The following is a 19,019-nucleotide window of genomic DNA, read 5'->3' as shown; positions in this document are numbered from 1 at the left end:
TGTGTGTGTGTGTGTTTGTGTGTGTGTATTTTTATTTGTTTGTGTGTTTTTGTTTGTGTTTGTTTTTGTGTCTGTGTGTGTGTGTTTGTGTGTGTGTGTGTTTTTGTGTGTGTGTTTTTATGTGTGTTTTTTTTGTGTGTCTGTGGATGTGCGTGTTTCAAACGTTAGAAGACGCTTACAATGATGATGACGAGTTCCGTAGGGGTGTTGAGAGTAGTTTTAGTTTGGAACTACGGCGTTAATTGCTTCCCAAAACGCAAATGAATGGGTTGAAGTAAAACTTTTAACAAGAAGTGTTCACACAAAAAAACACTAAATCTAACACACTCTATATCTAACAATAACACACTCACTCACACTCTCACTAACTAACACACACTCACACACACTCAAACACTATAAATCACACTCACACACACAAACACACTCACACAAAATCACACCCACACACTCTCACACTAACTCACACCGAAACACACACACACACACACACACACACACACACACACACACACAAAAACACAAACACACACCACACAAAACACGTAAACACACATGCAAAAACCAACACACACACGCAAAACACACACCCACACAAAAATAAACACAAAAACACACACACAAACAAACTGCATACACACACAAACACACACACAAACACGCACACACACGCACACACACACACACGTGTGTGTGTGTGTGTGTTGTGTGTGTGTATTTTTATTTGTTTGTGTTTTTTTGTGTTTGTATGTGTGTGTGTTTTTGTGTGTGTGTGTTTTTGTGTGTGTGTTTTTGTGTGTGTGTTTTTGTGTGTGTTTTTTTTGTGTGTCTGTGGATGTGCGTGTTTCAAACGTTAGAAGACGCTTACAATGATGATGACGAGTTCCGTAGGGGTGTTGAGAGTAGTTTTAGTTTGGAACTACGGCGTTAATTGCTTCCCAAAACGCAAATGAATGGGTTGAAGTAAAACTTTTAACAAGAAGTGTCTGAAAAGAGCTTTGGAGGAAATGGGGGCGATGTCAGAGGGGTATCACAGAGCAGTAATAGTGTGGAATTATGGGATGAAATGCTTAGAGTACCAAACACTAGCAAAGAAAGGGGGCGACTTCTTTGTTTTCATAAATTTAGTGTTTAATGCAATTTTTTAGATTATTATCGGAGCGAAAAAGGTTGAAAATGTCCTAGGGGTGGGGGAGTGGTATCACACGGATGATGGAGGGTCGTGGGGTGATGAGAGGGTAATGCCAGTGTGAAAACAGTTTCGCAGTGCCATTTCGCTATGGGCCCATAAGTATACTATTTAACGGTTTGGGTATCTACTCTTCTCGCAAGATGATCCGCTTATCTTTCAACCTCTCCCGTAAGGTGGCATTGCTTAAAATGAGCGTCGTTATTTACCCAGCACCCAGTTCTTTACCCGTGGTTGGTGATTCCCCATGGGTTCCTGGAGTCTAGTTTGTAAAATATGATGGTGTCAACCTGGTTAGACCTGGTCATCGATATCTTGAAAATCTTCGAGAAAAAACAATATGCCAAAAATGGGTAGGAATATTGCCAATACTGAAGAAACAATAGAAAATCTGGAGTCCCGGAAAGCCTGCCTGGGGTGGGAATCTTGTCAGGGATGCTGTGACGTCATCGGGCACGTCTTTAAAATCCTATGTGAAAAGGGAGGGCAGGCTTATGAAATCCTATGTTAATTTCTTAGGGATGCAGTTTAAATCCCATCTTAATTTCCTATTATTGCTACTTTTTAAATTATCTCAAGCAACACTATTTTATTAACCTTTTTCATCACCTAGTCGAAGTCTGGATTCCGTCCTCGGAAGAAGTAGGCGCTGACCGAGCTCCCCTGCAGCGCGCTAGGCACTGGTTGGAGAACTCTTCGGATCGATTGGAATCTCACTATGAGGTATAGACAACAGGGAAGGGGCTAACGTATAATTCCAGGGTACTGTGAAATATTCAGGGGGCGGGGGGCAGCCGTATAATGTCAGGATATTGTGAAATAGTCATAAGTTTAACTCAAAGAAATGGATATTTTCGCTAAAAGTCTTTCAATAATACCTTTTAATATGGTTGAAATATACCACTAATATCAGCTCGCCCGGGGCTGGGAGCTGCTGCGACAATGTGATGGATGGGGGACGATTCCATGGCGGTGTTGAGTGTTTTGTGGGGCATCGTGATGGGCTTGGGTTGCAAAAACTTGAATCACAGTATTTAAATGCATAATTTTTATTATGAAGTAACTGAAAATGCCTTAGGAATGACGATGTGATGTCAGGGGGGGGAAGTCCAGTAATGTCATTGTGGGGTGAATTACCCGGAGTACCATGTTCTACAGCTTAAAAGTTAAGGTGGATGCGTTAAAGAATGTTTTCCATGGAGGAGGGTGAAAATCCAACAAGTACTCAAAGAAACGATGCAGTTTCGTTACGGACTCTTTGAAATACCTCAATAGTGCCTATAAATTAAAACCTAACATGAACCCTGTTCTCCGGAAATGATTGCTTGGGGAGGGTGGGGGGTGTTTTGTCACGATGGGGTGAAATATTCATAGGTTTAGCTCAAAGAAACGATACAATGCGTTAGAAGTCCTTTAAAATACCTCTTAATATGGTTTTAAATGTAGCACTAATAACAGTCTGCCCTCTCAAAATGATTGTTAGGGGGCGGGGGCTGCTGTATAATGTCAGGATATTGTAAAATATTCATAAGTTTAACATCTATGCAAATTTTGTTTTGTATTAAGTCCTTTAAGTTTTGTTAAAAGTCTTTCAAAAATACCTCTTAATATGGTTTAAATATACCATAAATATCAGCTCGCCCCTCTGGAATTGCTAGCTTCTAGGACTCATACCTTTCTTTAATTCGTGAATATTTTGCATATATTTTAGCCTATATAAGGTTTTATCATGTTTTTATTGATTTTTAATTGCTTTTTCTGTGATTTCATTGTTGTATAACGTTTTTTATCAATTTTGTAAGTAGAAAAGTCTGTGTCTTTTTAGCCCTATTCATCTAGGAGGATTCTTCAATAGATAATCACTTACATATTGAAAAATCTAGAACAATAGCTATATAATGCCTGCTGTCTAGATCCTCCTAGAAAGTCGATAACCTTGTAGTGCTTATGTGCGCTGATGCGAATATCATTTAATCGATTGGAACAGGGTGATTTTTATTGCATGGTAATGACTATCACGTATTGAGTAGGACAAAATAATGGGAATTACCTGTTAGTCCTGTTGCTTAGAGCGCGTTTCCCTTGGAAGAAAATTGACCTTTTTAGTCCTGGCGAGGTTAAAGAAGTAAGGAAAAAAGAAATTGGATAAATGTATTGAGTGTTCGGGGCGAAAACAAAAATGTTAAAAAAGTATTACGTGACAGTGATGCACAATCGTTACGTAAGGTGTGAGCTGTCGTTACGTTACATGTGGGGATTCCCCAATGGGTTCCTGAAGCAGGGTTACATAAAATTGCGTCAAGAATATTAGACTTGAGTGTTTGAAATGGGGTAACCCGTGTGAGGTCATTTGTGCCTGGATGGGTGTGTCTTGGGAGTCTTGCCAACTTTGTCGCCTTTAATAGAACTGGAGACCACATTGTGTAGGTGTGACGGCTTAAGGGGTTGGTAGCTCCACTTATCTTACCCTTTAAAGGTGAGGGTATGTCACGTGATGTAACAGAGCTCCGCTTGAATTACAAAGGGGTTTACCGTGATGTACCGTTTAAGTACTGGTGAAGTAGTGGCAAAACAATAGGGGGAAATAGAAACACCTGGAAATTCGTCTAAACATGTATACGAGAGAAACAATATGGCTTCTAGCACCTGGAAATTCGTCTAGACATGTATGGGGGAAAACACCTGGGAAGTTTGTCGAGAAATAAGAGGTGGCACTGGCTAGTAACAGCATTTATTTTCAAATATATCCAAACCTTCATCCAACAACAAACATAACCAACAACCAACAAACAACAAACATAACCAACAAACATCAAACAACAACCATCAAACATAACCAACAAACGTTAATCATAACCAACATAACCAACAAATATTAATCATAACCAACATAACCAACAAACATAATCAAGAAACAACAATTCCATTCAACAAACATAACCATCAACAAACATAACCAACAAACATAACCAACAAACAAAAACCAATAATCACATCCAACAAAACATAACCAACGAACATAACCAACAAACAACAAACATAGCCAACAAAACCAACAAACAGAACCAACATAACCAACAAACATAACCAGAAAACATAACCAACAATCACATGTTTATTTCCCCGTGCTAATTTCCCTATGGGTACCTATAAAAGCAGAGTAGGGGTACTACTAGAATCTTACTTAATTTTTTTCATTTTTTTCAGCTTGAAGCAGGAAAGAATTCTAGTTAAAATAGAAAAAAAATTTCTCAAACAAAATCTAATTCAATATCACACCAACCCTTTTTGTAGGGGGGGGGGAATATTTCCAAAATACAACACATTCTGTATTGGCTACTAGTCTTGACTACTGATATTCAATATTAGCCTACAATAAAAATCTGTAGCTTTAAAGGAATTGGATAATTGCATTTCAAATTAATATAAAACAATTTTCCTTTATTACTTAATTGAGAATGGCACAAAAAAATTATTTTTTATAATAAGCAGATTCTAATGCACGGAATAACTACTTTGGTTGAAATCGTAAATAAACTAGAATAAATGTCAAGTTGTGTGCAAGATATTTTCTTTGCTAAGGAGTGAGAAAAATGGGCAATTTTTTTAGGTGATATATTTATTGTTGTTTTTAAGTTTTCATGATGGAAGTAAAGAGCGAATTAGAAATTTACAAAAAACAAAAAATTATTCCTTCGTTGCTTATACAACGTATATCTGGAAAACTAGTTCAAATTAACCTACACGGGATAATCCGTTATATTTGTAGAATATAACTTGGCATAGAATATATGCTTGGTATTCTACTTATTACAACCTAAAAGTATATTTATCTTCCATTGGTCCAAGAAAATTGTATTTATACTTGCATTAAACCAACGGATATTGACGATTTTGTTAATGTGATATTTGTAAAGCAAAAAAAAGGATAAAAGCAAAAAGAATAAAAAATTACACATCAAAATGAAAGATAATCTAATTCATTAAAGAAAGATTAAAAAGTTATGGCAAGGTAAAAAAAATATGACCACAGACTGACTAGTGTCATCAATTTACATAAATTTTAACTTTACTTTTTAAACAAATAAAAAATATGAGAAGTTCACAATTCGAAGGGTATGTTATGTAAATAACATGTAATTTTTACCTTTCAGAATGGCAGGCTAAAAATCGTAGGATTGATATAGCATTGGCTACGATCCGTTGAAAAATATTGTTCGTATATTGGATAACATCTAGTGGGCCAGTCTCAGCAATTGTTTTCTCGTTGTTAGTTTGGGTTGAGCTAAAAACAAATTATAAGCTAATAAATAACACACAATAAATAAATTCAGTCAACGGTTGCAAAAAATTCAGAACACGAGGAACATACAGAATATAAGATAATCGACCTTAGGTCAAGGAAAAGTGTGCGCTTCAGCTTCGTTGCTTGACATCTGTGACGTACTTTCCTGACGTATTTTCGTAATCCAATCATAATATTCCTTAATGAAATCTGTTTTCTGGGGAGACAAATAAACCCACCAGTAGAAAGGGGGGTTTGACTCGTGATGGGACACCAAATATTGGCATAGAGTCCCTAGGGAGATGATTTTCTCACGGAGAATGAAAAAGAAGGATTTATTTCATTTGAAAAAACAGTATTTTTATCACTTTTATGAATATTTTTTTGACGGTTGTGTTTGTTAGTCAATTTATTTGATGTTTTTCATGGATGTCAACATCAGTTTATGTCTTTTTTATGGTCTTTGTCAGTGAGAATAAAAAAACAGGAATTTTCTCACTTTAATGGATGTTTTCTGGATTATTGAGTCTAACGGGGACAGGGTCAATGACATTTCGTTCAAGATCAATTGATTGTTGTTGTTGTTTTGGCCAAGTGCACGCTCGAGGCGAATGTCAATAATTCCCCTTAGAAACAACAAATTAATTCCCCTTTCTTGACAAATCAATCAACCATGACATCATCTGTCAGACATTAAAAAACTTCGCCCAGAAACAATTCACCTTGACATCACCTGTCAGATATTAATAAACTTTGCCCCGGAAACAATTCTCTAAGAAACTACGGCAAATGTTTTGATCTTAGAGATGAAGATATTAACGTGGGAAAGGGTTTCTTAGTAATTTCAAATGTGACAGCGCAGTGATGCCAAAAACAAAAGGAACATGCAGAAATTACGTTTAGGGATCATTTGGGCGAAACCGTTTTAGACATTTTATGGAATTATTTCGGTGAAACAGTTAGAGACATTTTGAAAGATGATTTTAGAAGATGTTTTAGAAGAGGTTTTGAGTGCGGTCGTTATAATACACAAGTTCCATTTGAACAGTGTCGTGTGGTCCCCTACCCCAAACCCAAAGGTCTCCCATCTCCATACCCCCACCCCCAAGGAAGCCCCCGGTCTCCAAAGGTCCCCCGGGCTCCCAAAGGACCACCCGGCCCCCCAAGGGCCCCCGGACCCCCAAAGGCCCTCCCGGGTCCCCAAAGGACCACCCGACTCCCAAGGGCCCCCAGACCCCCTAATGCCTCCCCCCGGGCCCCCAAAGAGCCCACTCCCCATTTTTTAATACTATTTTAAGGCTTTATTATAACTTTTCAGAACAAGTTATTTTCTTAATTTCCATCCTAAACCCATTTTACAAGTTGAAGTTCCCATCCTTCTCATCCATAACTTTACTTTAGAGCTTTTTGGATACCTCAACACCATGAAATACCTTTCAAAAGACATTTCAGAGCGAAGTTACTTTCTTAATGTCCTTCCTAAACCCATTTTCCAACTTGAAGTACTCATCTTTTCCTCCACAACTTTACTATACTGCCTTTTTGGATACCTCAACAACAAGAAATACTTTCAAAAAGGCATTTCAGAGCCAGTTCTTTTCATAATGTCCATCCTACACCCATTTTACAAGTTGAAGCATCCATCCTTTTCACCCATAACTTTACTTTACAGCTTTTTGGATACCTCAACACCAAGCAATACTTTTCAAAGACCATTTCAGAACAAGTTCTTTTCATACTGTCCATCCTAAACCCATTTTACCAGTTGAAGTGCTTATCTTTTTCACCACAACTTTATATTACAGCTTTTTGAATACCTTAACACCATGAAAAACCTTTCAAAATACATTTCAGAACTAGTTCTTTTCATAATGTCCATCCTAAACCCATTATACCAGTTGAAGTACTTATCTTTTTCACCACAACTTTAATTTACAGCTTTTTGAATACCTCAACACCATGAAATACCTTTCAAAAGACACTTCAGAACAAGTTCTTTTCATAATGTCCATCCTCAACCCATTTTACAAGTTGAAGTACTTATTTTTTCACCCACAACTTTACTTTACAGCTTTTTGAATGCTCCAACACCATGAAATACCTTTCAAAAGGCATTTCAGAGCAAGTTTCTTTCTTAATGTCCCTTCTAAACCCATTTTCCAACTTGAAGTACTCATCTTTTCCTCCACAACTTTACTATACTGGCTTTTTGGATACCTCAACACCAAGAAATACTTTTAAAAAGGCATTTCAGAACCAGTTCTTTTCATAATGTCCATTCTAAACCCATTTTACAAGTTGAAGCATCCATCCTTTTCACCCACATCTTTACTTTACAGCTTTTCGGATACCTCAACACCAAGAAATACTTTTCAAAAGGCATTTCAGAGCAATTTCCTTTCTTAATATCCCTTCTAAACCCATTTTCCAACTTGAAGCATCCATCCTTTTCACCCACAACTATACTTTACAGTTTTTTCTATGCATCAACACCAAGCAATACTTTTCAAAAGGAATTTCAGAGCAGTCTTTTTTCTTAATGTCCATCCTAAACCCATTTTACAAGTTGAAGTACCCATCCTTTTCACCCACAACTTTACTTTACAGCTTTTTGGATACCTCAACACCAAGCAATACTTTTCAAAGACCATTTCAGAACAAGTTCTTTTCATAATGTGCAGTCTTTTTTCTTAATGTCCATCCTAAACCCATTTTACAAGTTGAAGCATCCGTCCTTTTCACCCACAACTTTACTTTAGAGCTTTTTGAATACCTCAACACCATGACCTACCTTTCAAAAGGCATTTCAGAGCAACTTGTTTTGTTAATGTCCCTTCTAAACCCATTTTACAAGTTGAAGTACCCATCCTTTTCACCCAAAACTTTACATTACAGCTTTTTGGATTCCTCAACACCAAGAAATATCTTTCAAAAGGCATTTCAGAACAATTTCCTTTCTTAATGTCCCTTCTAAACCCATTTTACAACTTGAAGTACCCATCCTTTTCACCCACAACTTTACTTTAAAGCTTTTCGGATACCTCAACACCAAGCAATACTTTTCAAAGACCATTTCAGAGCAATTGTTTTCATAATGTCCCTTCTAAACCCATTTTCCAACTTGAAGCATCCATCCTTTTCACCCGCAACTTTACTTTACAGCTTTTCGGATACCTCAACACCAAGAAATACCTTTCAAAAGGCATTTCAGGGCAACTTTTTTTCTTAATTTCCCTTCTAAACCTATTTTCCAACTTGAAGTACCCATCCTTTTCATCCACATTTGTACATTACAGCTTTTTGGATACCCCAACATCAAGAAATACTTTTCAAAAGGCATTTCAGAGCAAGTTCCTTTCTTAATGTCCATCCCAAACCCATTTTCCAACTTGAAGCATCCATTCTTTTCACCCACAACTATACTTTACGGCTTTTTTGGATACCTCAACATCAAGAAATACCTTTCAAAAGGCATTTCAGAGCAATTTACTTTCTTAATGTCCCTCCTAAATCTATTTTCCAACTTGAAGTACCCTTCATTTTCACCCACAACTTTACATTACAGCTTTTTGGATACCTCAACACCAAGAAATACTTTTCAAAAGACATTTCAGAGCAAGTTCCATTCTTAATGTCCCTCCTAAATTCATTTTACAAGTTCAAGTACCCATCCTTTTCACCCACAACTTTACTTTATAGCTTTTTGGATACCTCAACACCAAGAAATACTTTTCAAAAGGCATTTCAGAGCAAGTTGCTATCTTAATGTCCCTTCTAAACACATTTTACAAGTTTAAGCGTACATCATTTTCACCCACAAATTTACATTAAAGCTTTTTGTATACCTCAACACCAAGCAATACTTTTCAAAAGGCATTTCAGAGCAATTCCTTTCTTAATGTCCCTTTTAAACCCATTTTACAAGTTGAAGCATCCATCCTTTTCACCCACAACTTTACTTTACAGCTTTTTGGATACCTCAACACCATGATATACTTTTCAAAAGGCATTTCAGAACCAGTTCTTTTCTTAATGTCCCTCCTAAACCCATTTTACAAGTTGAAGCATCCTTCCTTTTCACCCACACCTTTACTTAACAGCTTTTTCGGATACCTCAACACCAAGAAATACTTTTCAAAGACATTTCAGAGCAAGTTTCTTTCTTTATGTCCCTTCTAAACCCATTTTCCAACTTGAAGCATCCATCCTTTTCACCCAAAACTTTACTTTACAGATTTTGAATACCCCAACACCAAGCAATACTTTTCAAAAGGCATTTCAGAGCAGTCTTTTTTCTTATGTCCCTTCTAAACCCATTTTCCAACTTGAAGTAGTCATCCTTTTCACCCACAACTATACTTTACAGCCTTTTTGAATACCTCAGCACCAAGCAATACTTTTCAAAGACCATTTCAGAACAAGCTCTTTTCATACTGTCCATCCTAAACCCATTTTACAACTTGAAGTACCCATCCTTTTCACCCGCAACTTTACTTTACAGCCTTTTCGGATGCATCAACACCAAGAAATACCTTTCAAAAGGCATTTCAGAGCAACTTGTTTTGTTAATGTCCCTTCTAAACCCATTTTACAAGTTGAAGTACCCATCCTTTTCACCCACAACTTTACATTACAGCTTTTTGGATACCTCAACACCAAATAATACCTTTCAAAAGACATTTCAGAACAAGTTCTTTTCTTAATGTCCCTTCTAAACCCATTGTACAAGTTGAAGTACCCATCCTTTTTACCCACAACTTTAATTTAAAGTTTTTCGAATACCTCAACACCAAGCAATACTTTTCAAAGGGCATTTCAGAGCCAGTTCTTTTCTTAATGTCCATCCTAAACCCATTTTACAAGTTGAAGCATCCATCCTTTTCACTCACATCTATACTATATTGCTTTTTAGATACCTCAACAGCAACCAATGCCTTTAAAAAGGCATTTCTGATCAATTTCCTTTCTTAATGTCCATTTTATACTCATTTTACAAGTTGAAGCATCCATCCTTTTCACCCACAACTTTACTTTACAGCTTTTCGGATACCTCAACACCAAGAAATACTTTTCAAAAGGCATTTCAGAGCAAGTTCCTTTCTTACTGCCCCTTCTAAACCCATTTTACAACTTGAAGTACCCTTTCTTTCCACCCACAACTTTACTTTACAGCTTTTTGGATACCTTAAAACCAAGAAATACTTTTAAATAGGCATTTCAGAGCGAGTCCCTTTCATAATGTCCCTCCTAAATCCATTTTATAACTTCAAGCACCCATTATTTTAACCAACAACTATACTTTACAGCTTTTGGATAACTGAACACCAAGAAATACTTTTCAAAAGACATTTCAGAGCAAGTTCCTTTCTTATTGTCCCTTCTAAACCTCATTTTACAAGTTGAAGGATACATTTTTTTTACCCAACACCATACATTATAGCTATTTCGATGCCCCGACATCATGCAATACCTTTCAAAAGACAATTTAGAGCAATTTCTTTTCTTAATATCCTTCCAAAACCCATTCTACAACTATAAGCATCCATTCTTTTCATCTAAAACATTACATTACAGCTTTTTGTATACCTCAACACCAAGAAATACTTTTCAAAAGACATTTCAGAGCCAGTTCCTTTCTTAATGTCCCTCCTAGACTCGTTTTCCGACTTGAAGTATTCATCTTTTCCCCCTCAACTTTACCATACAGCTTTTCAGATAACTCAACCACAACAAATGTCTTTCAAAAGGCATTTCAGAGCAATTTCCTTTGTTAAGGCTCCCTCTAAACCCATTTAACAACTTGAAGTACCCATCCTTTTCACCCACAACTTTACTATACAGCTTTTTGGATACCTCAACACCATGAAATACTTTTCAAAAGACATTTCAGAGCAAGTTCCTTTCATAATGTCCCTTCTAAACCTATTTTCAAACTTGAAGTACCCATCCGTTTCACACACAACTTTACATTACAGCTTTTTGGATACCTCAACTCCAAGAAATACTTTTCAAAGACATTTCAGAACAAGTTATTTTCTTAATGTCATTCCTAAACCAATTTTACAAGTTGAAGTACTTATCTTTTTCACCACAACTTTACTTTACGACTTTTTGCATACCCCAACATCAAGCAATACTTTTCAAAAGGCTTTATTATGCCTTTCCAGAACAAGTTCTTTACGTAATGTCCTTCCTAAACCAATGTTACAAGTTGAAGTACTCATCTTTTCCCCCACAACTTTACTATAAGGCTTTTCGAATACCCCAACATCAAGCAATACTTTTCAAAAGACTTTATTATATCTTTTCAGAACAAGTTCTTCACGTAGTTTTCTTCCTAAACCCATTTTACAAGTTGAAGTACTTATCTTTTTCTCCACAACTTGAAAAGTTCAAGTTCACTTCTGAATTTTACCAAGGAACATAATTCAATTCTAATTTCTCCAGAGAAAATAAGAAGCTTCCACTTCAGTTTTAAGTTCACCAAGACATAAAGAATGTAAAGTTCAGTTCTAAATTTTTCCGTAGAAGATATGAAAAGTTATACTATGATTGTGATTATTTTCCATGAAGATAAAAAGTTTCACTTTAATTCTAAATTTTCTTAAATTCAGTTCCGACTTTTCACATAGAGATTAAAAAGTTTAAAGTTATGTTACCAATTTTAACGATAAGATGTGTTTAGTTATACTTTGACATCTAATTTTCTAGTTCATTTCTTAATTCTAACTAAGACCTTAAATAAGTTCCTATTCCTCCAGAAAGCATAAAATGTGTCTTCAACATTTAGTATATGAACAAGAGATAAAAAATTTAAAGTTATTTACTGATTACTTCCGTGGACTATATGAAAAGTTAGACTACGGTTTTAATTAGTTACTATTAAGATCATCAGTTACACCTTTATTATAAATTTACTTAAATTCAACTCCAACTTTTCTGAATGATATGAAAATACTTAAAGTTCTGTTTTAAATATTTCACTGGACGAATAACAGTTATGATACGATTCTTAATTTTCTCGATGAAAATGAAATAAGTTATTAATCAATTCTATTTCCCCAAAATAATATTAAAAGTTTCCACTTCAGTTCAGATTTTTCTCGAAGAGATGAAAAAATTTTAAATACTGTTCCGAATTTGTCAGAAAAATAAGAAAAGTTCAAGTTCTCTTCTGAATTTTATCAAAGACCAAAATTCAAATCTACTTTCTCCAGAGAAAATAGAAAGCTTCTACTTCAGTTTTATGTTCACCAAGACAAAAGAAATTTAAAGTTCAGCTCTAAATTTTTCATTAGAATATAGGAAAAGTTATACTATGATTTTGATTATTGTCTATGAAGATAAAAAGTTTCACTTTAATTCTAAATTTTCTTAAATTCAGTTTCGACCTTTCTCAAAGAGATGAAAAAATTTAAAGTTCTGTTCCAAGTATTTTCTCGGAAGAAGATAAGTTCAACTTCGATTCTGAATTTTCTCAATGAAAATGAAATAAGTTATTGATCAATTCTGTTTTCACAAAATAATATAACAATTTTCCACTTCAGTTCAGATTTTTCTCAAAGAGATGAAAAATTTAAAATACTATTCCAAATTTTTCATAGAAGATAGAAAATTTCAAGTTCTCTTCTGAATTTTACCAACGAACACAATTCAATTCTAATTTCTCCAGAGAAAATAAAAAGCTTCCACTTCAGTTTTAAGTTCACCATGACATAAAAATTTAAAGTTCAATTCTAAATTTTTCCATAGAAGATAGGAAAAGTTATACTATGATTGTGATTATTTTCCATGAAGATAAAAAGTTTCACTTTAATTCTAAATTTTCTTAAATTCAGTTCCGACTTTTCACATAGAGATGAAAAAAATTTAAAGTTCTCTTCCAAATTTTTCAAAGAAGATTGGAAAAGTTATACTTTGATCGTGAATATTCAAGTTCTCTTCTGAATTTTACCAAAGAACACAATCCAATTCTAATTTCTCCAGAGAAAATAAAAGGCTTCCACTTCAGTTTTAATTTCACCAAGACATAACAAATTTAAAGTCCAGTTCTAAATTTTTCCTTAGAAGATAGGAAAAGTTATACTATGATTGTGATTATTTTTTATGAAGATAAAAAGTTTCACTACAATTTTAAATTTTCTTAAAGAAGTGAAGAAAAGTTCAACTTCGATTATAAATTTTCTCAATGAAAATGAAATAATTTATTGATCATTTCTATTTTCATAAAATAATATAAAAATTTTCTACTTTAGTTCAGATTTTTCTCAAACATATGAAAATATTTAAAATACTATTCGAAATTTTTAATAGATGATAGAAAAGTCCAAGTTCTCTTCAGAATTTCACCAAAGAACATAATTCAATTCTAATTTCTCCAGAGAAAATAAAAAGCTTCCACGTCAGTTTTAAGTTCACCAAGACATAAAAATTTAAAGTTCAGTTCTAAATTTTTCCATAGAAGATAGGAAAAGTTGTACTACGATTGTGATTGTTTTCCATGAAGATAAAAAGTGTCACTTTAATTCTATATTTTCTTAAATTAACTTCCGACTTTTCACAAAGAGATGAAAAAATTTAAAGTCATGTTCCAAATTTTTCATAGAAGATAGGAAAAGTTATATTTTGATTGTGAATATTCAAGTTCTATTCTGAATTTTACCAAAGAACACAATTCGATTCTAATTTTCTCCAGAGAAAATAAAAAGCTTCCACTTCAGTTTTAAGTTCACCAGGACATAAAAAATTTAAAGTTCAGCTCTAAATTTTCCCGTAGAAGATAGGAAAAGTTATACTGTGATTGTGATTATTTTCCATGAAGATAAAAAGTTTCACTTTAATTCTAAATTTTCTTAAATTCAGTTCCGACTTTTCTCAAAGAGATGAAAAAATTTAAAGTTTAGAAGAAAATAAAGAGAAGAAAATAATCACAATCATAGTATAACTTTTCTTATCTTCGACGGAAAAATTTAGAACAGAACTTTAAATTTTTTATGTCTTTATGATCTTAAAACTGAAGTGGAAGCTTTTTATTTTCTCTGAAGAAATTAAAATTGAATTATGTTCTTTGGTAAAATTCAGAAGAGAACTTGAATATTCACGATCAAAGTATAACTTTTCCTATCTTCAATGAAAAATTTGGAACAGAACTTTAAATTTTTTCATCTCTATGTGAAAAGTCGGAACTCAATTTAAGAAAATTTAGAATTAAAGTGAAACTTTTTATCTTCATAGAAAATAATCACAATCATAGTATAACTTTTCCTATCTTCTACGGAAAAATTTAGAACTGAACTTTAAGTTTTTTATGTCTTGATGAACTTAAAACTGAAGTGGAAGCTTTTTATTTTCTCTGAAGAAATTAGAATTGAATTATGTTCTTTGGTAAAATTCAGAAGAGAACTTGAATATTCACGATCAAAGTATAACTTTTCCTATCTTCTATGAAAAATTTGGAACAGAACTTTAAATTTTTTTATCTCTATGTGAAAAGTCGGAACTCAATCTAAGAAAATTTAGAATTAAAGTGAAACTTTTTATCTTCATGGAAAATAATCACAATCATAGTATAACTTTTCATATCTTCTACGGAAAAATCTAGAACTGAACTTTAAGTTTTTGATGTCTTGGTGAACTTAAAACTGAAGTGGAAGCTTTTTATTTTCTCTGGAGAAAATAGAATTGAATTATGTTCTTTGGTAAAATTCAGAAGAGAACTTGAACTTTTCAAAGTTGTGGGGAAAAAGATAAGTACTTCAACTTGTAAAATGGGTTTAGGAAGATAACTATGGGAAAAACTTGTTCTGAAAAGATATAATAAAGCCTTTTGAAAAGTATTGCTTGATGTTGGGGTATTCGAAAAGCCTTATAGTAAAGTTGTGGGGGAAAAGATGAGTACTTCAACTTGTAAAATTGGTTTAGGAAGGACATTACGCAAAGAACTTGTTCTGGAAAGGCATAATTAAGCCTTTTGAAAACTATTGCTTGATGCTGGGGTATGTAAAAAGTCATAAAGTAAAGTTGTGGTGAAAAAGATGAGTACTTCAACTTGTAAAATTGGTTTAGGAATGACATTAAGAAAAGAACTTGTTCTGAAATGTCCTTGAAAAGTATTGCTTGCAGTTGAGGTATCTAAAAAGCTGTAAAGTAAAGCTATGGGTGAAACGGATGGGTACTTCAACTTGGAAAATTGGTTTATGAGAGAAATTAAGAAAGGAAATTGCTCTGAAATGCCTTTTGAAATGTATTTCTTGGTATTGAGGTATCCAAAAAGATGTAAAGCAAAGTTGTGGTGAAAAAGATTAGAATTTCAACTTGTAAAATTGGTTTATGAAGGGCATTAAGAAAATAACTTGTTCTGAAATGTGTTTGAAAAGTATTGCTTGGTGTTGAGGTATCCAAAAAGCTGTAAAGTAAAGTTGTGGGTGAAACGGATGGGTACTTCAAGTTGGAAAATGGGTTTAGAAGGGACATTAGGAAAAAAAGTTGCTCTGAAATGTCTTTTGAAAAGTATTTCTTGGTGTTGAGGTATCTGAAAAGGATGGATGCTTCAACTTGTAAAATGGGTTTAGAAGGGACATTAAGAAAGAAAATTGCTCTGAAATGCCTTTTGAAAGGTATTTCTTGTTGTTGAGGTATCCAAAAAGCTGTAAAGTAAATTTATTAGTGAAAAGGATGGATGCTTCAACTTGTAAAATGGGTTTAGAAGGGACAATAAGAAAGGAACTTGCTCTGAAATGCCTTTTGAAAAGTTTTTCTTGATGTTGAGGTATCCAAAAAGCTGTAAAGTAAAGTTGTGGGTTAAAAGGATGGGTACTTCAACTTGTAAAATGAGTTTAGGAGGGACATTAAGAAAGGAACTTGCTCTGAAATGTCTATTTAAAAGTATTTCTTGGTGTTAAGGTATCCAAAAAGCTGTAATGTAAAGTTGAGGGTGAAAAGGATGGATGCTTCAAGTTTGAAAATTGGTTTAGGATGGTCATTAAGAAAGTAACTTGCTCTGAAATGCCTTTTGAAAAGTATTTCTTGATGTTGAGGTATCCAAAAAGCTGTAATGTACAGTTGTGGATGAAAAGGATGGGTACTTCAAGTTGGAAAAATAGGTTTAGAAGGGAAATTAAGAAAAAAAGTTGCTCTGAAATGCCCTTTGAAAGGTATTTCATGGTGTTGAGGCATTCAAAAAGCTGTAAAGTAAAGTTGTGGGTGAAAAGGATGGATGCTTCAAGTTGGAAAATTGGTTTAGAAGGGACATTAAGAAAAAAAATTGCTCTGAAATGGTCTTTGAAAAGTATTTCATGGTGTTGAGGTATCCGAAAAGCTGTAAAGTAAAGTTGTGGGTGAAAAGGATGGGTACTTCAAGTTGTAAAATGGGTTTAGAAGGGACATTAAAAAAGGAAATTGTTCTGAAATACCTTTTGAAAGGTATTTCTTAGTGTTGAGGTATCCAAAAAGCTGTAATGTAAAGTTGTGGGTGAAAAGGATGGGTACTTCAATTTGTAAAATGGGTTTAGAAGGGACATTAACAAAAAAAGTTGCTCTGAAATGCCTTTTGAAAGGTATTTCATGGTGTTGAGGTATTCAAAAAGCTCTAAAGTAAAGTTGTGGGTGAAAAGGATGGATGCTTCAACTTGTAAAATGGGTTTAGGATGGACATTATGACATTATTGGGGTGGAGGAGGAGCGTGCGTAGCTGTGTTGGCCTCAGGCGGCTTGTTGCTGCGATGAGTTGTTAGTAGTATTATGAAAAGAACTTGTTCTGAAATGGTCTTTGAAAAGTATTGCTTGGTGTTGAGGTATCCAAAAAGCTGTAAAGTAAAGTTGTGGGTGAAAAGGATGGGTACTTCAACTTGTAAAATGGGTTTAGGATGGACATTAAGAAAAAAGACTGCTCTGAAATGCCTTTTGAAAAGTATTGCTTGGTGTTGGGGCATTCAAAAAACTGTAAAGTAAAGTTGTGGGTGAAAAGGATGGATGCTTCAAGTTGGAAAATGGGTTTAGAAGGGATATTAAGAAAGGAAATTGCTCTGAAATGCCTTTTGAAAAGTATTTCTTGGTCTTGAGGTATCCAAAAAGCTGTAAAGTAAAGTTGTGGGTGAAAAGGATGGATGCTTCAACTTGTAAAATGGGTTTAGGATGGACATTATGAAAAGAACTGGTTCTGAAATGCCTTTTGAAAAGTATTTCTTGGTGTTGAGGTATCTAAAAAGCCAGTATAGTAAAGTTGTGGAGGAAAAGATGAGTACTTCAAGTTGGAAAATGGGTTTAGAAGGGACATTAAGAAAGAAACTTGCTCTGAAATGCCTTTTGAAAGGTATTTCATGGTGTTGGAGCATTCAAAAAGCTGTAAAGTAAAGTTGTGGGTGAAAAAGATAAGTACTTCAACTTGTAAAATGGGTTTAGGATGGACATTATGAAAAGAACTTGTTCTGAAATGTCTTTTGAAAGGTATTTCATGGTGTTGAGGTATTCAAAAAGCTGTAAAGTAAAGTTGTGGTGAAAAAGATAAGTACTTCAACTGGTAAAATGGGTTTAGGATGGACATTATGAAAAGAACTTGTTCTGAAATGTCTTTTGAAAGGTATTTCATGGTGTTGAGGTATTCAAAAAGCTGTAATGTAAAGTTGTGGTGAAAAAGATAAGTACTTCAACTTGTAAAATGGGTTTAGGATGGACATTATGAAAAGAACTTGTTCTGAAATGGTCTTTGAAAAGTATTGCTTGGTGTTGAGGTATCCAAAAAGCTGTAAAGTAAAGTTGTGGATGAGAAGGATGGATGCTTCAACTTGTAAAATGGGTTTAGGATGGACATTATGAAAAGAACTTGTTCTGAAATGCCTTTTGAAAAGTATTGCTTGGTGTTGAGGTATCCAAAAAGCCAGTATAGTAAAGTTGTGGGGGAAAAGATGAGTAACTTGCTCTGAAATGTCTTTTGAAAGGTATTTCATGGTGTTGAGGTATCCAAAAAGCTCTAAAGTAAAGTTATGGATGAGAAGGATGGGAACTTCAACTTGTAAAATGGGTTTGATGGACATTAAGAAAATAACTTGTTCTGAAAAGATATAATAAAGCCTTAAAATAGTATTAAAAATGGGGAGGGGACTCTTTGGGGGCCCAGGGGGAGGCATTAGGGGTTTGGGGGGCCCTTGGGGGCCGGGTGGTCCTTTGGGGACCCGGGAGGGCCTTTGGGTGTCCGGGGGCTCTTGGGGGGCCGGGTGGTCCTTTGGGAGTCCGGGGGACCTTTGGAGACCGGGGGCTTCCTTCGGGGTTGGGGTATGGGATCGGGGCCCTTTGGGGTTGGGGTAGGGGACCTCACGACACTGTTCAAATGGAACTTGTGTATTATAACGACCACACTCAAAACCTCTTCTAAAACATCTTCTAAAATCCTCTTTTAAAATGTCTCTAACTGTTTCGCCGAAATAATTCCATAAAATGTCTAAAACGGTTTCGCCCAAATAACCCCTAAACGGAATTTCTTCATAATCCTTTTGTTTTTGGCATCCCTGCGCTGTCACATTTGAAATTACTAAGAAACCCTTTCCCACG

At 34.7% G+C, this 19,019-nt stretch overlaps 1 protein-coding gene across 1 annotated transcript in view; it reads right to left on the bottom strand.

Moving 5' to 3' along the window:
- The window catches only part of LOC148947242 (uncharacterized), a 173,459-nt gene that overhangs the window by 93,332 nt on the left and 61,108 nt on the right, over positions 1-19,019 (bottom strand). Inside the window, exon 5 of the mRNA XM_089096544.1 lies at positions 5,337-5,474. Coding sequence (XP_088952670.1) covers positions 5,337-5,474 — 138 coding nt within the window. The remainder of the gene's footprint in view (positions 1-5,336; positions 5,475-19,019) is intronic.

Source organism: Artemia sp. Qi Xiang Cuo, chromosome 11, assembly GCF_049724085.1.
Source record: "Artemia sp. Qi Xiang Cuo chromosome 11, ASM4972408v1, whole genome shotgun sequence".
NCBI classification, from domain to species: domain Eukaryota; kingdom Metazoa; phylum Arthropoda; class Branchiopoda; order Anostraca; family Artemiidae; genus Artemia; species Artemia sp. Qi Xiang Cuo.
This window is presented reverse-complemented; position numbering and strand designations above follow the sequence as displayed.